The 26,960-nt window shown below is 38.9% G+C and overlaps 1 protein-coding gene across 1 annotated transcript in view; it reads left to right on the top strand.

The window, feature by feature from the left end:
• Positions 1-26,960, top strand: part of KCNK2 (potassium two pore domain channel subfamily K member 2) — a 139,227-nt gene that overhangs the window by 75,433 nt on the left and 36,834 nt on the right. Inside the window, exon 6 of the mRNA XM_055583662.1 lies at positions 13,890-14,029. Within this exon, the coding sequence (XP_055439637.1) occupies positions 13,890-14,029 (140 nt within the window). The remainder of the gene's footprint in view (positions 1-13,889; positions 14,030-26,960) is intronic.

The raw sequence follows: 26,960 nt of genomic DNA, 5'->3' as shown, positions 1-26,960 counted from the left end.
CCTGGGTTGGGAAGATCCTCTGGAGGAAGAAATGGAAACCCACTCCAGTATTCTTGCCTGGAGAATACCATGGACAGAGGAGCCTGGTGGGCTATGGTCCATGGAGTTGCAAAGAGTCAGACATGACTGAGCACACACACACATTATTGTTCTAACTCCAGTATTAAATAAATTGTAGTAATAGTGATAAAAGGAATGTAGTAATTCTCTGTCGTGCATCATTTTGACCAGCTCCTAAAAAATCTAAATTTTTCTTTAAAAAAATAAGCTTGAAGTGTTAGAAAAACATGCTCATAACCATTATGGTAGGAATGTGCTAGTTAACTTCCCAGAATAAACTAAGTAGCCTAATTTAATTTTAGGAGGGTTTTATACTTTCGAGTTGTTTACTCTTCTTTTTTGACTCAAACTTCTTACTTAAATATTATCTGAAAAGAAAATATGTTGTGTAGCTTTATAAAAATTTCAGAGAAGGCATCTGTTTTTATTATTTGTTAATTACAGTTTAACTTGGCAAAGCCCTTCTTTCTGGGGAATGTATAATATCTTTGAAGATGGGGATGTTTCTACAAGCAAAGATTTGCTTTTGGTCAAAAACAGTACATTCACATCTCTGTGCTGGATGGGAAAGGGTGGAGATCTTTTTGTTTTCTAATTAGCAAAATGTAGAGAGGAGAACCTCAGACATTTGTAGCTCTATATTGGACAACAAACTTTTGTCCTAAAATAACCATTTTTCTACCTTTCATTAACGTCATAGATATAGTTAGCTTAAGTAGAAATGGAAAGAAGTTTAATGGAGCACAAAGTGAGATGTAGGGATGTCAGGCAGAGTGAAGTGAATTCAGAACAAGCAAAACAAATATCATATATTAATGCATATATGTGGAATATAGAAAAATGGTACAGATGAACCATTTCTTGCAAGGCAAGAAAAGAGATGCAGACATAGGGAATGGGTGTGTGGACACAGAGGGTGGTGTGGGATGAATCGGGAGATTGGAATTGACATGTGTGTAGTGCCATTTGCAAAACAGATAGCTAGTGGAAAGCTGCTATATAGCACAGGGAGCTCAGCTCTGTGCTGTCTGTTGACCTAGATAAGTGGAATGGGATGGGATGGGGAGTGGGTAGGAGGGACGTCCAAGAGGAAGGGGATATGTGTGTGTGTGTGTGTGTGTGTATAGCTGGTTCACTTCATTGTATAGCATAAATTAATACAACATTGTAAAGCAATTGTACCACAACTAAAAAAAAATTATACTTGTGCTATGTTAATCTTTGGAGAAGGAAATGGCAACCCACTCCAGTGTTCTTGCCTGGAGAATCCCAGGGACGGGAGAGCCGGGTGGGCTGCCGTCTATGGGGTCTCACAGAGTCGGACACGACTGAAGCGACTTAGCAGCAGCAGCAGCATGTTAATCTTAGGCTATTGTGAGTGTATGCTGTCACTTCAGTCGTGTCCAACTGTTTGAGACCCAATAGACTGTAGCCCGCCAGGCTCCTCTGTCCGTGGGATTCTCCAGGCAAGAATACTGGAGTGGGTTGCCATGCCCTCCTCCAGGGCATCTTCCCAACCCAGGGATCAAACCCATGTCTCTTGCGTCTCCTGTTTTGGCAGGCAGATTCTTTACCAGTAGTGCAACCTGGGAAACCCAGGCTATTGTACTATTCTGTAAATTTAATTAGTGATTATATTTAATCATAATTAAATTATGTGTAATATAATTAACCATAGGTCTTATAGTACCTGTGGAATATATAGGTATTAGGTGACAAGTCTTCCATTTTCAAGCCAACAGCCTTGTATTGCACATGTTATTATATCCTATTTAATTTTTGACGTTTTATGGTAATACATAGTTGTGTTTATTTATTAATATATTTATTTTTCAGCTTTATTTGACCAATAAAATCGTAAGATATTTAAAGTGCACATCGTGGTGTTTTCATATACATATATTATACATTGTGAAAGAATCCAATTGATTAATACATTCCTCACCTCACTCTAGGCTTCCCCAGTGAGTCAGCAGGTAAAAAATCTGCCTGAATGCAGGAGACACAGGAGATGCAGGTTCAGTCCCTGGGTCATGAAGATCTCTTGGAAAAGGAAATAGCAACCCACTCCAGTATTCTTGCCTGGAGAATCCCATGGATAGAGGAGCCTTCCCCATAGTGCTAAGGATTACAAAGAGTCCGTCACGACTAAGCAGCTAAGCATGCACATCTCATTTATTTATTTGTTTTAGTGAGAACTTTTAAGTTCTTTTATCTTAGCAAATTTCAATGATACAATATGGTGTACATGTGATTTTAAATAAGTGTCAGTCCAGCGTGAACCTCATAGTCTGATATTCTCTAAAAAAAACAAAAATTATAAATAAAAATGTGGGTGGAATCCTAAAATAGTGTTATATTTGTGACCACAGTATAAACCAGCTTAAAAAAAAAAAGACGAACAAATATTTTTACTTTATGGTTTTGTAGAAGATGAAGAAAGTTAGTTTTTAATTTCCCTTAGGAGACCAACTCTCTGAAACTGGCTGGATTGTGTTAGTCTTTTAGTAGCCTCTCTCAGCTATCTGAAAACATCTTGTATATCAGTGGGAACCCTGAATACAGAGTCATGGTCACAGTATTGGAGGGGAACAGGGGAACAGAATATTTGCATGGCATTAGATATAGTCTAAGAAACATTGTTATTATTACTAAGGTTTTATTTTATTATACCCCTCTTTAAGCCCATTATTTTAATTTCACTATTCCAGAGGAATAGTAGAAAATGGTAGAATAGTGGAAAATGGTAGAAATTGCAAAATACAGCTTTGCAAACAACTTGCAAAGGAATTTAATGTGTTTGAAGTGACAAATGCTGAGAAAATTAGAGAAGCAGAATGGACACTACTTGTGTTGACTTATCTGTCTCCTTAATTTACGTATTTTGTACCTATTTTGGTCTTTGTGAAACTGTAGAACCCTATTCCTAGTCCTGTAGTCTTTACATCCTAGATCTGTGTGCCCGGGGAGCATTTTTGGATTGAAATGGTAGACACCGGGAAAGATGTGGCAAAAGCTGCCTAGGAAATGTGTGCCCTTCGCGAGAGTCTTTGGGGAAAAAAATGTGAGTTTTTTAAAGCATCTTGGAAAATAACTGCTATAGTTAAGTAGAACACATAAAAATAGTCTTTCCTTCTGGGTACCTTGTGACAAGTAAAATTAGCCACTAAGTTAAAGTGACGACCCCATCTGGGAAACATCAGTTGTTTACTTTTTAGAGCCTTTCCTCTTGCTGTCTCTACAGATAGGATTCTCACTTAATTTTGATATTTTTGCCAGGAAAAAGCAAGCAGCATTGCTGAAACTTGAACCTTCTCATCTTTCTATTAGGCTATAAATCTCCAAAGAAAACAGAGATGTACTTCTCTTAATAGACACCCACTGTCTGATGCCTTTCTCAAGTCTGCAAGTGCTACTCCAAATGGGATTAGAATTCGATTATATTTTTGTCCTGGACTTCTTTGAAGACAAATTTAAAAACATACACTTCAAACCATGGTGTTATTAAAGTAAAAGGAGTAAATTTTGGAATGTGATATCTAAATGTTTAGGATACAGGTTGTAACATTGGTGTAAGTATTAGAAGCATCTCAAAAGCAGCGAGAGATGATGTGATGTGGTAGTTCAGACAACTCTGAAGCAGAATGCTCATCCTCAGGGAGTGGGCATGAAAATACATGCAGCTGGACCTTTTGCCATGGGAAGAAAACAGGTCAACCCCTGTTGCTTTGTATTTTTAAATGTCATTTCTTACTTTTTATTTTATTTTTTATTTTTTGGCTCTAGATCTATTATGTTGCTATGGTCCTATGATTCTTTTTTTTTAATTTGTAATATAACTACCTTTGGACTTCCCTGGTTGCTCAGATGGTAAAAAAAAAATCTGCGTGCAATGCAGGAGACTGAGTTTGATCCCTGGGTCAGGAAGATCCCCTGATGAAGGGAATGGCTACCCATGTCAGTATTCTTGCCTGGAGAATTGCATGGACAGATGAGCCTGGCTGGCTACAGTCTATGGGATCACAAAGAGTTGGACACAACTGAGCGACTAATGCTATACAAAGATATAGCTGCTTTGCGGTGTTGTGGTAGTTTCTGCTGTACAGCAAAGTGAAGCAGCCATAGGTGTACATTTATCCCCTCTTCCTTGGATTTCCTTCCCAGTTAGGGCACCACAGTGCATGAGTAGAATTCCCTGTACTCTACAGTCTGTTCTCATTACTTGTCTGTTTTATACTAGTGTGTATATGTCAATCCCAGTCTCCCAATTCATCCCACTCCCTCCTTTCCCCACTTTGTATCCATGTATTTGTTCTCTACATTAGTGTCTCTATTTCTCCCTTGCTAAGAAGATCATCTACACCATTTTTCTAGATTCTACATAATTTCATATTAATATCCATGTCTGTCTGCCTCTCTGCAAATGGCACAATTTCTTTCCTTTTTATGGCTGCTTACTTTTCATTTTGTGTATGTCATAATGTTCATGATATAATCTGTTAGGGCATAATATATTTCTAATTCATAAATAAATTTAAATTCACATTTGCACCCAGCAGTCCTTTTCACTGTTGGCTATACTGTATCAGAAACATTTAGCAACTACTAGTAAAGACTAATATGTTTCAGAGGTCAACTTTCTCTGTGTATGTGACTGAACATAAGAATACAACATTTAATGGTTTTTCTTCAGGAAGAACTCCCCCAGCAAATTTCAATCTTACATTTATATTTATGGAATAATGTGTTTTACTGGCTGATTGGTTGCCTTAGTAATTTGTGTTTACTCCTTCCTGATGGCCTTTTTTGTTCTTTTACTAATGCTCAATATTCTAGAGCTAAAAAAGACCTGGGAGCCACAGGTCCATTGCAGCACTTTTATTTTACATATGAATAAACAGACCCTCTGTCGCTAACTGTAGTTCACAGAGCAACTCTTCCTAAAAGATAAAAAGATAAAGTACATTATTCAGCAAAGTATCATTTACTTGATTTTAACAATGTCTATAATAATTTGTAGTCAAATTTGTAGAGGTAAGTTCAGTGTTACTCACTCAGTCATGTCTGACTCTTTGCGGCAGGCTCCTCTGTCCTTAGAATTCTCCAGGCAAGGATATTGGAGTGGGTTTCCATTTCCTTTTCCAGGGATCAAACCCAGGTCTCCTATATTGAAGGCAGATTCTTTACTGTCTAAACCACCAGGGAAGACTGGTAAAAATTATATTTGACAGCTTACTCTTGGTTTCCTATGTTTTATTTCTTAACTTTTGTCATGTTATTTCTCATTTGATGAGAAGTCTGAACTGATAAATTATTAAATCATGCTTGTCTTATAGGCCGAGAGTTAGATCTCATTAAAATCTAAGAAGTTATATTAATTATATAGAAATGTGTGAAAGATTGAGCTCTACTTATTTAGGCTTGCTTCTAAAACTTGTTTTCTGAATCCATCATTTTAAAAAATCACTATGGGTTGGGGGATGGGCAAAATAGGTGAAGCTGATTAAGAGGCACAAACCTCCAGTTATAAAATAAATAATACAATAAATAAGTTACAGAATAGGGAGTATATTAACTAATATTGTAATAACTTTAGTGACAGTAACTAGACCTATTGTCATGATCATCTCATTTTTATATATATCTGTATATATAAATGTTTAACCACTGTATTATACACCTGAAACTAATGAAATGTACGTCAGTTATATGTCAGTAAAAAATTAGTTAATGATTCTTCAGAAGTGAAGTCAAATAATTACCTAATTTAACATAATTTAACATTATTTTTCAAAGTTAGTGTCCTCTTTAATATATACTCTTAGGACTAGAGTGAGTCATGGAAACCAAGAAGTGCATTTCTATGAACTGATAGACATTGCCCAAAGAAATCTTTTTGTTCTTGTGTAGTCTCTTAAGCCTTGTCTGATTCTTTTGCAACCCCATGGACTGTAGCCCACCATGCCAGAAGTCTTCAGCAACACTCTTTTTTAAGCCAGGTTAGTTCATGAGAGATAATATGATTGAGTAAAAGCCAGATACAAATACATAATTTCACAAAGCAATGTCCTCACATTAGCTACTTTTCTAATAAAAACCAAAAATTTTAACCAAAAGTTTAGATGTATTCTAAGAAACCCTTATAGTTGATATTATGAAAACACATTTTCGTTCTGAGCATAAATTTACTTTGCCATCCAAATATATATTCTTGGAATTTTGATCAGTGAAATTTAGTATATTTAGTTGAATAATGAAACTTTTTTTGTCTCACATGTAGTTTTGAGTACTTACTGGGTTAATCAGGCTTTAAGCTTAATGCCATATGCTTCTCTAAATAGAAAAAAAAAAATTGGGAAATTAAAGCAGGTAAACTGGCCTTCCAGGGGATTTACCCTTTCAAAACTTTATAGATTTTCACAGTTTTTGAATCTTTTGTCTTCATATTTTTTGACTTGGGAAAAAAACATATTTGTTTATCTCATATTAAGTTTTCTTGAAATTATGTTTTCAAAGTCATCATTGGAAATGCAGTTTTTTGTAACCAAGCCATTGCTTTCTCTTATAACCAAAAACATGACTCATTTAGTGAAGTGCTCAGAGCTTGCTTAATGGAAGATGATTTTATCATGAAAACATATAAATCTCCATTGAAAAACCATGACAAGCATCTTTTGTTCCAAACAGTTTATCCTAATAGACAACTTTGAGAAAACAGTTACTGATGTGGTCTAAAAGTTTTGCAACTATTCAAAGGTCAGGTATTAAAATTGCTGTTACTGGGCTGATCACTGAGCAGAGATTTGCCAGGAATTTAGCAAATGACAAGGAAAATACCTGATCAGAAGTGAGGTCAACTGAAGAACAGTCAGTTCTTAAGCACCACCACAATGGCTCTGAAAAATTTCTCTGATTGAGAAGAGAGGGCTTACATGACTATTACGGAGATGCTTTATACTCATCAGTCATATGTGCATCCATTCTGATGTTTAGTGAGCATGTACTGTATATTAGATAGCTGTGCTTAGCACTTAGTGGTAATGATTGCACTAGTCTTGTTCTATGGGACATAATGTTTGAAATCCAGGAGTATCAATTAAATAGGAAATAATTTTCTCTTCTTGGTAGTTCTGTGTGTTAAAATGGAAAAATTCTGTAAGACATCTGGTCACCCCCTGAATCAGCTGGTGACTCTCAGAGAACTCAACTCATCAGAAAACTGAGAGCTATGTGTGTAATTAACTAAATGGGATTAGACCCAAACAGTTCAGAAGTTAAGGACTGTGGGCAAACCAAGGAGTTATTTAACTTCTAGGATTCAAAATGGATGTATAGAAGAATTTTAGAACACGTGGGAAAAAATGACAAGGAAAACATTTAGTGATTGACAGTTAATTCTCAGTGAGCTAGGCAGTAAATTGTACTAAGTTTAATGAAAAAGACTGCAAATTACTGTATATTGATATATAGACTTAAAGATAATTTATAGATGTAACAATAATGTACATCCTATATCCTATAGATTTCCATCGTTATAAAGGATGAGTAAGACAATGTGTGGATTTTTCTTTCTTTATGATCATGAGACTGCTGTTTTTCTGATGGCAGTTTCTCTAGTCTTAGACCAAGTACCTACCAGGAAATGGACAACTTCTTGAGTGCTGAAATTGAGAATCCCCATATATAGGTTCAAATGCTAGAGAGATTTAGTTACCTTTTCTGGTCTTGTGTTTTTTTTTAACTTGATAGCATAGGGAAAGTTTGATTTAGTGGGTGAGCTGTTGCTTAATACTAAAGTCATATTTTCATTTGTAAAAAAGAAAACATAATTTACAGCATTATTGAAAGAGCCTCTTAATTCTTGCTGCATTAAGAAAAGACTTTATTAAATTAAATTGCTTTACTATAAAAAAGAAAAATATACTAAAGCAGAAAATAAGTTTTTGCCCCTTCATATTAAGACAGCATGCATGTGTGTTATGCTAAGTCACTTCAGTCATGTCCAACTCTTTGCGACCCCATGGACTATAACCCGCCAGGCTCCTCTGTCCATGGGGGTCTCCAGGCAAGAGTACTGGAGTGGACTACCATGCAGCTTTCATGAATAAAAGGAAAGTCAAATGTACCAAAAATATTGAAATCCATATTTGATATCTATATTAAAATACAGACCCATGTAAAACATGACCTTTATTTTCTTTAAAACAAAGTTGTATATTTTATCTATATTCTATAATATATATATCATTTTAGAAAAGCTGAGGAGAAACATGGAGTTTGATCCATAATGGCTGAATCATTCTTTAAATCCTTATTTGTAAATATTCTGTGATTCAGCATCATCCAAAGAAAGAAAATTAAATTTAAGGGAGAGAGGGCAATGTACATTCAAGTGTTATAGAGCAGAACAGAACCAACTTTTGGAAACTGTTGGAATGGGGACATAAGACAAGAAGCTCCTAGTAAAACGGTGCTGACCTCAGACCCACCTGGTTTCTAGGTAAGAACCTTGAGGGAAAAAGAAGCACCTTGTTTGATGTAGCATCTCCAGCCCTAGCTAAGTGTCTGCTATACAGTATGGAGGAAAAAAAAGAAGGTGGGAAAATGGGAAGGACAGTAACTGAATGGGAATGATGGGAAGGACAGTAACAGATCACAGGTGACATAGACACCCTGGTTCAATGACAGGAGCCTATGTATGAAGCCAGACAAGCCTGAGTGTGATTCTAGCTCTGCTGTCCCCTTTGCTGTGTGACCTGACAACTGTTCTTATACCTACCCTACTGAGAGTATGGCTTGTCTATTGGAAAATGGGGATACTTACTATTAGGATTTTAGGAACCCAATACAAATCTTCCATCCTTGAGTTCTGAACAGACTGTAAGAATTATGGCACTTGAAATATCAGCTTAACTACTGATAAAGACATCTGGAGATATGGCTTAAGGCTCAATGACCAATTGGCCTTATTAAGAATCTTGTGCTTAAAAAAAAAAAAAGAAAAAAGAAAGAATCTTGTGCTAAATCAGTGGAAATAGGAGGAGTGGGAAGGGCTTCCCTAGTGACTCAGACAGTAAAGAATCTGCCTGCAATGAAGGAGATCCGGGTTCAATCCCTGGGTCTGGAAGACTCCCCTGGAGGAGGAAGTGGCTTCCCACTCCAGTAGTCTTGCCTGGAGAATTTCATGGACAGAAGAATCTGATGGACTACAGTCCATGTACTTGCAAGGACTTGGACACAAATGAGCAACTTACACTTTCACTTTCATGAGGAGTGGAAATATAACACCCCATAATACCTTCCTACTCAGGGCTTTAGTACGGCATGACTGCATTGAGGTAAACCATCAGTAAGTCTTAACTCTCACTCCCCTCTCTCCATCAGAGTTTGAATATTTTGTAAATCAGCCACAGTGAGCGTATTAGCTAGGACTGGGTTATCTAGGACTACAAGGCCAAAATAAGAACTTCAACCAACAACTCTTTGGTACCAGATAGGAAAGGGCTTCGTTAATGCTGGAACCAGGTAAGAAAGGGATTGTTGTGGGACAATGTTTAGGAAGCTCGTCTTAGGAGAGAATGGGCTCCTAGGAATAATGCCAGACTGAAATTGAAACTTTCCTGGGCTTGAGGAGCTTTATTAGGCGCTGGTGATTTCCTTATTGAAGTGGCAAGGAGAATAATTCCAGACAAAAATGGCGCCATCTAAAAGAGGCCATCATATGAGAGTCAGAAAGAGGCTTATTTTAACTATTTTAAAAAGTTTATAAGATTCCTAAAAGCTTGGTACCTCCACCCCTCTTCGCTATTTTTATTACCATCGGTCTGCTCTCCTGTAATGATTAGCCAGAAAGCTCTTAAAATGGAAAGGACTTGTGTGCATATTTTCAGTGGCAACAAAGAAAATGGCAGTGAGGTGCCAGGTGAAGAGGGAAGAGTGGGTTGTAGCAGCCCACAGGCCATGTCTCAGGAGTCTGGGCAAGAAAGAAAAAAAACAGTGGAGTGGTGGAATGGAGACGGGAGTAGGGGCCAAATAGGCAGGGACTATGCCAGGACAGAGAGACTACCCTACGTGGTTTTTTTTGGGAGGGAGGGTTAGAGTTGCTTTACAATGTGTTAGTGTCTGCTGTACAGTAACGTCAATCAGCTACATGTATTCGTATATCCCCTCTCTCTCTGTCCTCCCCTCTCCCGTCCCATTCATTTAGGTCACTGAGCTGAGCTCCCTGCACTATGCACTAGGTTCACACTAGCTAGCAAGAGACCCATGTACAAATTTCTTGAATGTGCTGGACTAAAATTAATGCTTATAATTACATTTAAAAAATATTTCCTAATTAAAAAAAATAACTTTTTCAGCAAGTTATCTTGACATTATAGATTTTTAAGATTTGGCTAAGATTCTTGAATCCAATAGATCGAATACTGTGAAAGTTAATTCATAAATCTTAGATATCAGAAAGTGAAAAGGTTTTGTGAGTATTGGATAATACTTGTATATACATTAGCTCTCCCTGGATCACTTGACTGCCAGTATTTCATCTTAAGAGTGGCAATTAAGAGTGAAAAAACATCCCCCAGCCCACACTACCCCGGGCTTAGAATCCACTAAAGCTTGTGGGATGAACATTTTACCCAAATATAGACCTTTTAGTGATTAAGTTAATTTACTCTTTTCAAACTGTGACATCCTGTTTATAAGAAAGAAAACTTATAAAAAGTCATCTTGAGCATGCACTAACTTCTAAAATCAACATTTTGGTGAACTTATGTGTTAAGTGAGTCACAACTATTTGGATGAGGACTTTCTGGTTTTGAAAGAGAAAGTACTTGGGAAAAAAATGTCATTTTGGTTTCTTTGAAATGGAAACATTTAAAAAATGGAATTCACTAGTGAGCCTATCATGTAACAGATTTCCACACACATTTCCTAAGTCGCTTCTGTGAATCTGTAGCCCTGCATCCCCCATGGGCCAAGTCTTAACCATCCCAAGATGCATTTAGCCTTTATAGTCCTTCCCAGAAATGATATTTTTAAAAATGTTGCACAAGGTAAATTTTTTACAATATTTTGAAGGTAAATATTACTGACTTTATAAACTGAACCTTGAAATTTTTTCTTTGTCCCCAACAAAGGCTGAACTTTTATCTGTTCCTATTATTTGCCTCATGGAAAAAAGTTCTCTTTTTACTCTGACCCTTTAATATTTGAAAATGTCATTGTGGGTAACTCACAGTCTAAGTTATAGAGAGTATGTTATATTCAAATTTTTATATTTGATTTTTAATGTATAGTGGCTGTTTATTAGCTTTTCTTCTGAATATACAGGTTGAGTTTTTTAATTATGTCCACAACCCCTGTTTAAACATCCCCAGTCTCTATGCTTTTGATTCTAAAATCATTGCCTGCTTTTCCCTGTTGTGTGTGCGCTAAGTTGCTCTTTGTGACCCCATGGGGTGTAACCCATCAGGCTCCTCAGTCCATGGGATTCTCCAGGCAAGGATACTGGAGTGGGTGGCCGTTCCCTTCTCCAGGGGACCTTCCCTGACCCAGGGATCGAACCAGTGTCTCCTGCATGGCAGGCAGATTCTTAACTGTCTGAGCCACCAGGGAAGCTCTGCCCTGTTAAGTGTTAGATTTGTATTTGAGGATCCTGCTGCTTGTCTTGCCTGTTGGCACCTCAAGCACTTCAAAATCATTTTGCCCCAGTTTGAATGACTTTTCCTTTTATTATCCCTGTTCCTTCTCCTGTGTTTCTTCTTGAATTGCTGGTACCATCCACCCAATGAGGGTCTATGGTCTCCGGTCATCCTGGAGCCCTTCCTTTCACTTACCACACCAACTAAGTAGTCATCAGTCCCTGACGATTCTGCCTCCAATGTCTTTTCTTTCCATCACAGTCTGACTCTGCCTCAATTCTTCCTTAGCTAGCCCAGAACAAAGTTTCTCACCAGGCTTTCCTGTCAAACCTTCCCTCTCTGCCCCTACATCTTTATGCACATGTAAGTCAAACACCAATCTGCCTAAAAACCTTTACCTACTCCCCACTGCTTTAAGAGCAAAGCAGTGCTTTTTTTCCCCTAGATTCCTCTCTTCTACCTGTCAATTCTCTTGATGCCCTTCCAAATGGAGCTTTAGCTGATACTAGCAGCACCTTTGGGGTCTGTACTGAGTCTTTGTTGCTGTGTAAGGGCTTCCTTGAGTTGCCGCACGTGGGCTGCTCTTGTTGCTCCAGCACAAGCTCTGGAGCGTGAGTGCTCAGTAGCTGCACCAGGCTCACTTCTCTGTTGAGGCATGTGGGCTTAGGGACCCCGCGGCATGTGGGATCTCAAGTCCCCAACCAGGGATTGGACCTATGTCCTCTGCATTGGAATGCGGGTTCTAAACCTCTGAACCACAGGGGAGCTCCTAGTCCTTTCGCTATATCAAATGTTTTCACACTAAGTTTTTTCTCTGTTTTGATCCTCATTGTTTGACTCACCTTCTGTCTTCTCATCTTCGCCCTTCCAGAAGTAAAAATCATTTCTTCATTGTCCTGTCACAGTACTTTTTAATTCTTTTTTGCCATCCTTTGATATGTCACGTTGTGATCAGCTGTCTAGGTGAGGCTTTCTCAGGCCACATTATTAATTTCTCAAGAGAGAGACTGCTTCCCTCTCCTGTGAAAAGTATAACTGTTTTGAAACATTAAGTTTCAAACATTATTAAGTTTGAAATTTAATAAGAGCCCTATTAATATGTGCTGAACTTGGGATACATTGAAACGTATCCAGATTCTCATAGGTGCAATTATTGCACCAAATAAATGGAAAAGTAACAAAGATTGAAGCAGAAGAACTCCATTGCTAATTTTTTTTTTCTTGAGAGTGAGAGATTTAAATTTATGACAAACATGGGAATTCCCTTGAAACTTCAGATAATAATGAATGGCAGTATCATCTGAAAATTGCTACTTATTCAAATTAGACCCACCAAAATATTGTCACTGGCATTTGTTATCAATCCATTGTATTGATGATATTAAAATCAGAACTAATTTCTATCCTGGTTGTCTTTGAATTGATTGGTTTGCATGTACTGATTGGTTAGCATGAATTGATGGGAAATAGGATAAAAATACTAAGCTAAATGCATGCTAAAAAAAGTGTCAACTCTGTTCCCTATTGTAAGAGCGGTGGAAGGAGAAACTAAATACATGTAATAATTAAGTGCTAGACTAGTTGAGATTCATTATAATAAACAGAAAGAAACATGGGACAAGGAAAAATCGTTATTACCTGAAGAAGTAATGAAAGGTCTTATTAAGAACTTATTATATCTGAAACCAATATAATATTGTAAATCAACTGTCAGTTCGGTCACTCAGTCATGTCCAACTCTTTTCGACCCCATGGACTGCAACACGCCAGGCTTCCCTGTCCATTACCAGCTCCTGGAGCTTGCTCAAACTCACGTCCATGGAGTCGGTGATGCCAGCCAACCATCTTACCCTCCGTTGTCCCCTTCTCCTCCTGCCTTCAATCTTTCCCAGCCTCAGGGGCTTTTCCAAAGAGTCAGTTCTTCGCATCAGGTGGCCAAAGTATTGGAGTTTCAGCTTCAGCATCAACTATACTTCAATTAAAAATGAATTAATTTGAATGGTTCTTGAAAAATAGATAAGGATTACAGGCATGAAAATAAGGAATTCCTTATGAAGTAAACAAAATGAATCAACTGATAAGATTTCTGTGTTCTGAAGGCCAACATGTGGTTAATAATTTCAGCAGGAATCTATGTTGATTATTTCTATATATGAAGTCATTCTGTTCTGCTTTGTTTTTGTCTCACAGGTGGATCGGATATTGAGTACCTAGACTTCTATAAGCCTGTCGTGTGGTTTTGGATCCTTGTAGGGCTTGCTTACTTCGCTGCTGTCCTGAGTATGATTGGAGACTGGCTCCGAGTGATATCAAAAAAAACAAAGGAAGAGGTGAGAAATAAAAATGTGTGTAAAAATATGATTTAAATAATTCAGGAAAGGTTACTTTTAATGTTTTTTTAACATTGGTTTTTTAAATATTAAATATTTACTAATTCATTTAAATATTTTAAAATATTTCCACATTACTTAAAATTTTTAATGTTTATGTTTGGTGTGCATTTGCTATAGGAGGCTATCAATCATATAGCAATTCATTGACTTAACCAAAACTTTTAAATACCTCTCATGTCAGATGATATCTTGGTGCTGAGAGTAATTTGTAATGAAAAAAAGATGCAGTTGAAAACATTTTCTTCATTATTTCTTTTTTTTCTTGATTTCCTCAATGGCATAGAGTAAATTTTATTCCGTAAAGAGACAGCAGGAAATATTTGTGTCAAGATATCAGTAGCATGAAAAAGTGAAGGTAATATATAATATTGAATTTTCATTGGATTCGGTTGTTTTCTTTTCTCCTAGGTCTGTGTAAGTGTGTACACATGCACATGTACACACACATGTATTCCTCAAAGCTGTTTGCATTAGAACACATTACCCTGTGTACAGATTTCAGCTTTTCAAAAAGATATCCTTTTATCTTTTTGATGCAACTGTATATACAGAAATGACCATTAGAATTTTTGACTCATGAGATTTTGGAAAGTTTGAAATTTCAATCTTGACTCTGAAATTTTTTAGGAGTTTAGGAGTTACATTTTAATTTATTTTGAAAGGTCCATAAGTACTACTAGTTTGAGTGTGACAGAGTAGTGTTTTATTATGAATTCTATATTTTTTGCTTCTGGGTCTTAGCCAACTTTACTAATTCATAAGACTTGCAAATATAGTATCCACAGTCTTCCTTTAATTATCCCTTTATTTCATTATCTGGTGTTCATAGACCAAGAGACATCAGTGTCAAAATCTTTGACTGATACAGCAATTGTGATTCTTTAAACATACACCCAAAAGAAATAGACTAGGATAATAAATGATAAAATTAATTTCTCTCTACAAACAAGTATTTTCTTTGAACACATCAAGTCATATCAGTTCAGTTCAGTTCAGTTCAGTTGCTCAGTCGTGTCTGACTCTTTGCGACCCCATGAACTGCAGCATGCCAGGCCTCCCTGTCCATCACCAGTTCCTGGAGTTTACCCAAACTCATGTCCTATAATTTCTTATTAATACCCAAGGTGCCTATAGTAATTAGAAGGAGTGTAAGTTATCCAAGATTTCCCTCCTTGGATACCATATTTCTCAGTTGGTAATTCATATATTCAGTCTGTGTATATTAATCTATATCTTAGTTACACCATAAAACCAAAAACTTTATTATAAACAAATCAGCAGGACAATATGCTTGACATTCTAGTTTAACTCATGTGAAAAGTACTTTGAATAGGACCTCAACTGATTTGCCTCAGTCTTATTGTGTGTGGGGGGTGGGGGGTAGGGGGGCAGGGGGGAGAGGGAGGGAGAGAATAAGGTGGATGGAGAGGGAGAGAATTATGGTTATTTTAACTTCAGTACACTTTTAAGGATCTTGAGATGCTAAGGGGGACAAAAGAAATTGTAACCAGAAAATATGCTAGATAACATAGCTAAAAAAGGACCTTTCAAACTTCTAGCATAAGCTGGCATTAAAATGCATTTTTAAAACACACACACAAACATTTTTTTCTAAGTAAAATAGAGTCAAACAGAGAATATCTCTGTTAGATAGTTTAAAATGTATTGTTTTGTGGAAATATCTATTTCCACATACACATATACAATAAATGTAGTATATATTATATATGTACATACACAAACACACACATATATATATGTGTGTGTATACACACACACGACTTCCCTGGTGGCTCAGAGGGTAAAGCGTCTGTCTACAATGCGGGAGACCCAGGTTCGATCCCTGGGTCGGGAAGATCCCCTGGAGGAGGAAATGGCAATCCACTCCAGTATTATTGCCTGGAAAATCCCATGGACAGAGGAGCCTGGTAGGCTACAGTCCATGGGGTCGCAAAGAGTTGGACACGACTGAGCGACTTCACTTCACATACACACACACACACACATACTAAGATTATTACGGATCACACTCCAAAAGTTTGAAAGCCACCAAGGCATGTCTAGTCAAGGCTATGGTTTTTCCCTTGGTCATGTATGGATGTGAGAGTTGGACTGTGAAGAAAGCTGAGCGCTGAAGATTTGATGCTTTTGAACTGTGGTGTTGGAGAAGTCCCTTGGACTGCAAGGAGATCCAACCAGTCCATTCTAAAGGAGAAAGTCCTGGGTGTTCTTTGGAAGGAATGATGCTAAAGCTGAAACTCCAGTACTTTGGCCACCTCATGCAAAGAGTTGACTCATTGGAAAAGACTCTGATGCTAGGAGGGATTGGGGGCAGGAGGAGAAGGGACAACAGAGGATGAGATGGCTGAATGGCATCACCGATTCAATGGATGTGAGTTTGAGTGAACTCCGGGAAATGGTGATGGACTGGACAGGGAGGCCTGGTGTGCTGTAATTCATGGGGTTGCAAAGAGTCGGACACAACTGAGTGACTGAACTGAACTGAAGGCAAATATAGAAGGGGGAAATTTTATCTTTATGCCAGTGGCATAATATATTTAATTAAAGTTTAAAGCTCGTATTTGTGCCTGATGAATTATGGACGGAGGTTCGTGACATTATACAGGAGACAGGGATCAAGACCATCCCCATGGAAAAGAAATGCAAAAAAGCAAAATGGCTGACTGAGGAGGCCTTACAAATAGCTGTGAAAAGAAGAGAAGTGAAAAGCAAAGGAGAAAAGGAAAGATATAAGCATCTGAATGCAGAGTTCCAAAGAATAGCAAGAAGAGATAAGAAAGCTTCCTCAGTGATCAATGCAAAGAAATAGAGGAAAACAACAGAATGGGAAAGACTAGAGATCTCTTCAAGAAAATTAGAGATACCAAGGGGACATTTCATGCAAAGATGGGCTCGATAAAAGACAGAAATGGTATGGACCTAACAGAAGCAGAAGATATTAAGAAGAGGTGGCAAGAATACACAGAAGAACTGTCCAAAAAAGATCTTCACGACCCAGATAATCACGATGGTGTGATCACTGACCAAGAGCCAGACATCCTGGAATGTGAAGTCAAGTGGGCCTTAGAAAGCATCACTACGAACAAAGCTAGTGGAGGTGATGGAATCCCAATTGAGCTATTTCAAATCCTGAAAGAGGATGCTGTGAAAGTGCTGCATTCAATATGCCAGCAAATTTGGAAAACTCAGCAGTGGCCACAGGACTGGAAAAGGTCAGTTTTCATTCCAATCCCAAAGAAAGGCAATGCCAAAGAATGCTCAAACTACCACACAATTGCACTCATCTCACACGCTAGTAAAGTAACACTCAAAATTCTCCAAGCCACGCTTCAGCAATACATGAACCGTGAACTTCCAGATGTTCAAGCTGCTTTTATTTATTTTTTTTTTCAAGCTGCTTTTAGAAAAGGCAGAGGAACTAGAGATCAAATTGCCAACATCTGCTGGATCACCAAAAAAGCAAGAGAGTTCCAGAAAAACATCTATTGCTGCTTTATTGACTATGCCAAAGCCTTTGACTGTGTGGATCACAATCAACTGCGGAAAATTCTGAAAGATATGGGAATACCAGACCACCTGACCTGCCTCTTGAGAAACCTATATGCAGGTCAGGAACATTTAGACAGTTCTAACCGTCAGCAACAGTTAGAACTGGACATGGAACAACAGACTGGTTCCAAATAGGAAAAGGAGTACGTCAAGGCTGTATATTGTTACCCTGCTTATTTAACTTATATGCAGAGTACATCATGAGAAATGCTGGGCTGGAAGAAGCACAAGCTGGAATCAAGATTGCCTGGAGAAATATCAATAACCTCAGCTATGCAGATGACACCACTCTTATGGCAGAAAGTGAAGAGGAACTAAATAGCTTCTTGTTGAAAGTGAAAGAGGAGAGTGAAAAAGTTGGCTTAAAGCTCAACATTCAGAAAACAAAGATCATGGCATCTGGTCCCATCACTTCATGGGAAATAGATGGGGAAACAGTGGAAACAGTGTCAGACTTTATTTTTTTTTTTTTTGGCTCCAAACTCACTGCAGATGGTGATTGCAGCCATGAAATTAAAAGACGCTTACTCCTTGGAAGGAAAGTTATGACCAACCTAGGTAGCATATTGAAAAGCAGAGACGTTACTTTGCCAATAAAGGTCCGTCTAGTCAAGGCTATGGTTTTTCCAGTGGTCATGTATGGATGTGAGAGTTGGACTGTGAAGAAAGCTGAGCACTGAAGAATTGACGCTTTTGAACTGTGGTGTTGGAGAAGACTCTTGAGAGTCCCTTGGACTGCAAGGAGATTGAACAAGTCCATTCTAAAGGAGATCAGTCCTGGGTATTCTTTGGAAGGAATGATGCTGAAGCTGAAACTCCAGTACTTTGATCACCTCATGCAAAGAGTTGACTCATTGGAAAAGACTGTGATGCTAGGAGGAATTGGGGGCAGGAGGAGAAGGGGACGACAGAGGATGAGATGGCTGGATGGCATCACTAACTTGATGGATGTGAGTTTGAGTGAGCTCCGGGTGTTGGTGATGGACAGGGAGGCCTGGCGTGCTGCAATTCATGGGGTCGCAAAGAGTCGAACATGACCGAGAGACTGAACTGAACTGAAGTGATTGTTAAAAAAAACACAAAACCAGTGCATTTTGTGATAGGGTTAGCTAGTACAAAGTACTAGCAAGTTTTTTCCAGAGCATTGAGATAATCATCTGTATTAATCTCCTTGGGCTGTCATAACAAGAGTGACTTAAACAGTAGGAATCTGTTTTCTCACAATTCAGGAAGATGGAAGTCTGGGATTAAGGTGCTGGTTTCTGGTGAGATCTCTCTCCTTGGCTTGCAGGTGGTACCTTCTTGCTGTGTCTTCACATGGCCTTGCCTCTGCACACGTGCCTGCAGAGAGAAGGTTCTATATCGCCTTCCTCTTCTTACAGGGATCCCAGTGCCGTTGGATTAGGGCTGCACCCCCACTCCCTCACTGAACCTTGCATGTGTGTGCATGTGTGCTAAGTCGCTTCAGTCGTGTCTGACTCTTTGCGACTGCAGCCCTCCAGGCTCCTCTGTCCATGGGATTCTCCAGGCAAGAACACCAGAGTGGGTCGCCATGCCCTTCTCCAGGGGATCTTCCTGAACCAGGAATGGAACCGGTGTCTCCTGCATTGGCAGGCGGGTCGTTTACTGCCTAGTGCCACCTGGGAAGCCCCACTGCATCTTAATTACCCCCTTGAAGGCTCTGTCCCCAGATACAGTGACAGTGGGCATTAGGCTTCAACGAAGGGCTTGCTGGGGGACCGGATTCAGGCTGTAACACAAGTGTTTCAAAGAAATTTAAATTTCTACTTTAACTGGCTTATTTAATATGAGAAACAAGTTTGTTTGCCTCCTTTTGAATGATCGTCTTGATTCTCAGCCAGAAGTGTGAGATGTATCACTGTGTGTTTCCAACACTGAAAAGTAGAAAGCTCTTTTCTTCTTTTACCGTAAGTCGTTTGGCTCGTCCCTCGTCTTTGGAGTGACATGTCCTTTCTGCTGACTGCATCTGGAGAAAGCGCATGTGGGTAAAGGCCATGAGCAAGTTTACAGAAACCCTCTGGAGCTGCAGCTGCTCCAGACAATTGAGCCAGGTGCAATGGAGCTGGCACTTTGAGCAGATGTGTGTTTTCTAATTTGTAATGCAGTTTAGGGAAATGACAAAAGTGGGTCACAAATTCAACAGAGAATGTAAAGAGAGAAAGGGAGAGATGATTTATAATTGTGAAAAAAGAAAGAGGAAGGCAATTTATCATTGTGAATGTATAAATTGTTAGGGCCAAAATTTTTATAAAGGAAATATGACTAAACATTTCTACAGCAGTGGAAAAAGATTATTGAATAAGTTTAAGCTTGAAATAACTCACTAAAGTTAAATAATTAAATAAGAACCAACTAAATGCATCCTAGGAGTCATCTTTACACACACAAACCATATTGGATGACCGCTCACTACCTATTCACTACCTTTTGTACTTAAACCATTCCAAACGCTCCAACTTTTAAAAACTGCCTAAATGTTCAGAAGCAACAAGAATATTTCCAGTTTTCAATTCCATAAGAATGCTAAATAATTTTTGATAACTTGGAATCCTTCCTATTAAAAATGTCACTGGGACAGAACATAAAATAATCAAAATAACATATATTAGCACATTTTCAAGTGGTGATACAAACACACAAGCTTTCCCTCCCACAAAAGATTCTGGCTAATAGTAAGTTCCAGTCTTACATTACTTCTTCAAAAACAAATCTCCTTAAATCATATCAGGTAAGTTCAGACATAGAGCTCTAATCACATGTGACCTTATTTCTGAATTTTTTTTTAATCTTAAAGTCTGTTCTGTTTCCAATGAAGATTAATTTTAATGAAAATATATTTAGGAGTAAGGACAAAGTTTTTGATGAACGTGCTGAAATAAAACATTGATACAGCTAATCTGTCTGAACTGTTTGAAAGGAAAGGCTTCAAATTGAGAGAGTAGCATTGGCATGTATATACTGCCATGTTTAGTAAACCAGATAGTTCATGGGAGCTGCTCTAGCACAGGGAGCTCAGCTCTGCTCTGTGATCACCTAGAGGGGTGGGCTGGGGCGGGGGGAGACTAAAGAGGAGGGGACATACGTATACATACAGCTGATTCACATCATTGTACAGCAGAAACTGACACAACATTGCAAAACAATTATATTCCAATTAAAAATAGAGTTAGTTGGAGCAACGCTGTGTAGGTTCAGAAGTGTCACATATAATTATAGTTGATCTGCATTCCTCAAGGAAAAGAATAATGACCTCAATAATTTTTCCATGGAGTCATATGCATTTCTGTAAAAGGATTTATCTGTTTCATTATTTCTTAAGCTCTAATGGAGAGGAACAATATTCAATGCTGAGAATAGATACAACTAATTATCTTTTTTCTGTGAAGCCATGTACCCTCTTTTGAGGAAATAATGTTTCCATTTAGAAAATAAAGATTATTTATGTATTCTAAATAACACAATAATACTGATATCTGAGGGAAGTAAAATAAAAATAAGATGTGATCACAAAATTCAGATGGTAAATTCCTAAGAAGGCAGGGGATGGTGCATCCTTATGTATAGATGTGGTTCAGTTTGCTACTGCTGACTTTCCTTGAGTTTGAAAGACCATCAGTATCATTCTTGTACTGATGTACATGTACCACAGTTTGTTGGGATGGTCTTGTCCAAATGTGTGACAAGCACCACTTCAGCCCGTATATCAGCTGCCACTGTTCTCTCTAGTACCAGTGGCACTCTGTTGTTGCTGGTTAATGGCTAAGTTCTGTCTGACTCTTTGCAACCCCATGGACTGCAGCATACCAGGCTTCCCTGTCCTTCACTGTCTCCAGGAGTTTGCTATAACTCATGTCCATTGAGTTGGTGTTGCCATCCAACCATCTCATCTTCTGTCATCCCCTTCTCTTCCTGCCCTCAGTCTTTCCCAGCATCAGGACTATAAGTTGGCTTTTTGCGTCAGGTGGCCAAAGTACTGGAACTTCAACTTCATCAAAAGTCCTTCCCATAAATATTTAAGGTTGATTTCCTTTAGAATCTATTGATTTGATCTCCTTGCAGTCTAAGGGACTCTCACGTGGCACTGTAGCTAGCCATACTGAGTGAATACCCAAGAGTTGCTTTTTTTTTAACCAGTGTACTGTGATGTGCTTAGTTGCTCAGTCACGTCTGACTCTTTGTGACCCCATGGACTGCAGCCTGTTCCTCTGTCCATGGGGATTTTCTAGGCAAGAATACTGGAGTGGGTTGCCATGCCCTCCTCCAGGGGATCTTCCCAACTCAGGGATGGAACCCAGGTCTTCTGCATTGCAGGCAGTTTCTTGACCATCTGAGCCACCAGGGAAGCCCTTTTTAACCAATATCATTTCTTTAACCTCTGAAGGTGTTTGTGCAAGTAACATTCACTTGAGTAAGTTGACCTTATATCATATTACAAAAACTCGCTTTGATTAGGAAGCAGCCTTGAAAGACTGTTCTTGGAACTTGTATTTAGCCCCAGCATTGTGCAGGGACCTGAGAATATGGAGGGACATAGTTTTCTTCTGCTAATGACCTGGCAACAGCATTTGGTCTTCCCTGGTCTTCACTCAGGGTGGTAATGCCTCCTGATAGTGAAAGAGCTGGAATTTAACAGCTCTTTATCTTGTCTAGAGATGGAGAACTAAAGAATAGTTGCAGCCTGAGCCTTGGAAAGCTTACAGAAGAGTACTGTATCATTATTAGGTCTTATGGGAGAAGTGCTTTTAATATGAAAGGCTTCATATGCCTTTTGAAATAAGTTAGACTTTATTCTGAAAACCTTAGGGAGCCATTGAAGAATTTTAAATAAGTGGAATGAAATATCTTGTCAACAGGAAGGCAGATGGATTATAAACAAAGCCTGATGCTGATAAATCAGTTGCGAGATTATTGAGATTATTGAAGGAATCCAGGTAGTGCAGAATGAAGAGTCTCTGGTGGCAGCAGAATAGAGATGAAAGTAAGAATTTCAAAATTATTTGGGGGATAGAAGAGATAGGTTACCCTTTAGCCGTGGGCAATAAAGAGAAAGGGGGGATGGCATTCATGATTCTAGCTTTGGATGGAATTACAAAACACAGGAGAGTGAGATATTCTGAGTAGACGAGAGAACTGAGAATGTCATTTTGGACATATTGTAATTGAGGGCTGTGTTGGACATCGAAGTAGCGCATCAAGTGTAGAGAATTGGATATACAAGCCTGGAAAGTAGGAAGGATGGGAGCTGCAGAGAGTTGGATGGGTGGGGGCTGGGGAGAGGGCGTTCATCACAACATACACAACAATGGAAGTTCTGATTATAGATGAATTCACCTAATGAAGACTAGGAAAGTAGTCAACCATAGACCTAAAAACGGAACCTGGAATACAATAGTTAAAAGGGTGGATGGAGAGAGCATAAAGAATGGGGTAGCAAATAATATAGTTAAATACATTGATTCATGGAAGGGCAAAGGCATTGAGGTTTTGAAGAGAGGATGGTTCAAATGATGGATCAGACTGGCTAAAGACAATGGGTAAAGAAAGGAACCCAGGGGAAGATTGACACAGTAAACTAAAAAATAAATTAGTGAGAGTTCTCTGTGAGGTTGTGCTCCAAGACTGCCACTCCTGTAGCAGAAAATTTAAATATTTACCCCTGGATTCTTGGAGGAGGAAATGGCAACTCACTCCAGTATTCTTGCCTGGATAATCCCATGTACAGAGGAGCCTAGTAGGCTGCAGTTCATGGGGTTGCTAAGAATAGGACATGACTAAAAAACAACAATAAGCGACTAAGCAACAACAACAACTCTGGACTGTACAATACACTGGATATATCCTATGCACGTTCTTTAGGCACATCAAGAACAATTCCAAAGGGTAATATTCACAGAATATTTTATGGAAATGGGAGCATTGGAGCACAAGTAATAAAAACTGTTGATTGAGCAGTATAGCAGCATTGATACTGGGAACTGCTGGGCATGCATCCGTGGTAAATATGGACAGTGTGGTGGGGTGGGGTGAACTGTGGAGGAACAGTGTCAAAGAGGCAGGAAAAGGGAAACTAGTCTTGTGGAGACCAGTCAGGGAGTTTAGTTAATGTCTAAGTGTTAGTCACTCAGTCGTGCCCAGCTCATTGCGACCCCATGGACTGCAGCTCACCAGGCTCCTCTGTCCATGAGATTTTCCAGGCAAGGATACTGGAGTGGGTTGCCATTTCCTTCTCCAGGGGATCTTCCCAACCCAGGGATCGAACACGGGCAGATTCTTTACCAACTGAGCTACAAGGGAAGCATTTAATGTCTAATTTACTGCTAAATCACTCATTTATTCATTCATGTAAGAAAAGGTTTACTAAGTACAATATGATGTACAGTATATTAGGTTCTGGGAGTAATTTTCCATCCGTGGGAGTTTGGGCATTATCTCTTTATTGGAAAGTTTCCATAGGTGGTGCATTTCCTTATTTATAATGATAAATTAGCTTATCTTTATAATGATAAATTAGCTCTCCTGGTAGGTTAGCTGGTAAAGAATCCACCTGAAATGCAGGAGACCCTGGTTTGATTCCTGAGTTGGGAAGATTCCATGGAGAAGGGAAAGGCTACCAACTCTAATATTCTTGGGCTTCCCTGGTGGCTCAGATGGTAAAGAATCCACCTGCAATGTGGGAGACCTGGGTTCAGTCCCTGGGTTGGGAAGATCCCCTGGAGGAAGGCATGGCAACCCACTCCAGTATTCTTTTCTGAAGAATCCCCATGGACAGAGGAGCCTGGTGGGCAGCAGTCCATGGGGCCGCAAAGAGTCAGATACTACTGAGTGACTAAGCACACAATGATAAATTTACCTTTACTTTTCTTCTTCTAGAGGTGGAAGAGGGAATTTTGAAAATGAAGGCCCTTAGTCTTTGATTAATTTTCAAAATAGCCAATTTTTACTTTTTTCTTTACTCTTCCTCCTTCCCTCCTTTCCTTCCTTCCTTTAATCCTCAAACAACACATCAAACTTTATAGTTGTTGCTTTGACTTCTAATATATTTGGAGGAGGGGTGGTATATTTTTGATTTTTTCTGTTGAGATACTAAAGTCATTATGAATGACTTGAGTTGGACTGTGGGCCCAATATACGCTGATCATACGACATCTCCGGTTTATATTTTAATGCAGATAACTCTTCTTCATCTAAAGGGTAAGACTAGAATAAAATAGAGATGGTATCACGAATATTAAAATGAGGCATATCTAAAGGGCCCTCATCTTCTGCCCCATGGGGAGGGAGATGTCCCTTACTATGCTCTGGGGAGGGCTTCCCTGGTGGCTCAGATGATAAAGAACCAGCCTGCAATGCGGAAGACCTGGGTTTGATCCCTGGGTTAGAAAGATCCCCTAGAGGAGGGCATGGCAACCCACTCCAGTATTCTTGCCTGGAGAATCCCATGGACAGAGGAACCTGGCGGGCTACAGTTCATGGAGTCACAAAGAGTCGGACACGACTGAGCGACTAAGCACAGCACAGCACATGCTTTGGGGAAAGATCAAAGCAGACTTTGAGCTTCATCTGCTGATTTATATTTCACTGTACCTTGCTGCGCCATGGAGAAAGCTCCTTCTCTTTTTCAGTCCTACCCTCAGCTCAGCAAATCATCATCTGTGTAGTAAATAGGCAATTGGAAAAGACAATAAAAGAACAAATTACATTACAAGACTTAAATTATGCTTTGAGATAATAGTAGCTCTCAGACACCAGTGAAGTGAAATGAAGTGAAGTCGCTCAGTCGTGTCCGACTCTTTGCGACCCTGTGGACTATAGCCTGCCAGGCTCCTCTGTCCATGGGATTCTCCAGGCAAGAATACTGGAGTGGGTTACCATTTCCTTCTCCAGGGGATCTTCCCAACCCAGGGATCAAACCCGGGTCTCCCACATTGAAGGCAGATGCTTTAACCTCTGAGCCACTCAGACACCAGGGCATGTCTAATTTCTAAATGGACTTTATGGACAGTCGTTTTTGGAGAACCCTGTCCCCAAGTTGTATCTTACTTTCATCTCAGTATTGTGGTGCATACTATGAACCTTTATGAGTCTAATACTGGGAAGGTCTTAGAAGGGAAAATATATGTTCAAAACAAAATAGAGTTTGAAGTGATGAAAATGGAAACACTTTCCTTCTAGAATATGCTTTATTTCTTTTTTTAATTTTAAATGAGATAAAAGTGTTCAGTTGTCAAATAAGAATCACTAAAAAGGAAACCGAAGCACAGGGAGGTGAAGTGACTTACTTAAGGTTATACAGCTAGTGCGTGATAGAATTAGTAATCAACCCACATAGCTTGACTGCCCAGCCTTTTGGCTAAACTAACTTCTTTTTTCTATAATGCCTCCCAAGTGCTCAAAAAAGTTGGTTGTATATTGGGGTTTTTTTCTTATTATTTTACATGTAGGTAATATCGACTCATTGGAAATGAATACCCACCTCTGACTCATTTGTTACACTACAGCTACAGAGGAGAGCTTTGTGAATTTATTAAATCAGTTTGGTCACTGGTTATGTTATGATCAGTGAAATCTAAAGCTTTGACATTCTTTTAAATGATTGGAAATGATTTGTATCCTTTCTAAAATGTGCATGGGCTTTGGAACCCTTAAAACTGAGATTGAATTCTATCTTAACTATTTACTAGCTCTACAAACTTCACCAAAATACCTAATTTCGGTGTCTCCATTTTCTGAGAAAATGCTATTTAACTCCCTTTATGGGGCTGCTGTAAAGATTCAGTGGGTAGAGTGTAGGATGTGGCTAAATTCTTGCTGAATGCTTATTCTTTTCCTCATGGGTTTTCTGAAGGAATTAGTATCAAATTATTGTCCCAAATCAAATGACCTGTAACATTCTAAGACTATCATCTATATGTCATGATGTATTGTTCTCTATAGAGTATAAAATGCTGTGAGCGCTTATATGTCTAAACATCTTAACTGGTTGAAATGATAAAAACACAAAAGAAAAGAACTGTGTGCTGTGCTAAGTCACTTCAGTCATCTGACTCTTTACGACCCTATAGACAGTACTTCTCCAGGCTCCTCTGTTCATGGGATTCTCCCAGCAAGAATACTAAAAAGGGTTGCCAGGGGATCTTCCCAACCCAGGGATCCAACCAGCGTCTCTTATGTCTCCTGCATTGGCAGATGGGTTCGTCACGACTATGGCCACCTGGAGGCCCAAGGAACAATTAAGGTTATGTATATTGCTAGAATTTCATCATTATCACAGAGTCCA

This window comes from Bubalus kerabau, chromosome 5, assembly GCF_029407905.1.
Source record: "Bubalus kerabau isolate K-KA32 ecotype Philippines breed swamp buffalo chromosome 5, PCC_UOA_SB_1v2, whole genome shotgun sequence".
NCBI lineage: Eukaryota > Metazoa > Chordata > Mammalia > Artiodactyla > Bovidae > Bubalus > Bubalus kerabau.
This window is presented reverse-complemented; position numbering and strand designations above follow the sequence as displayed.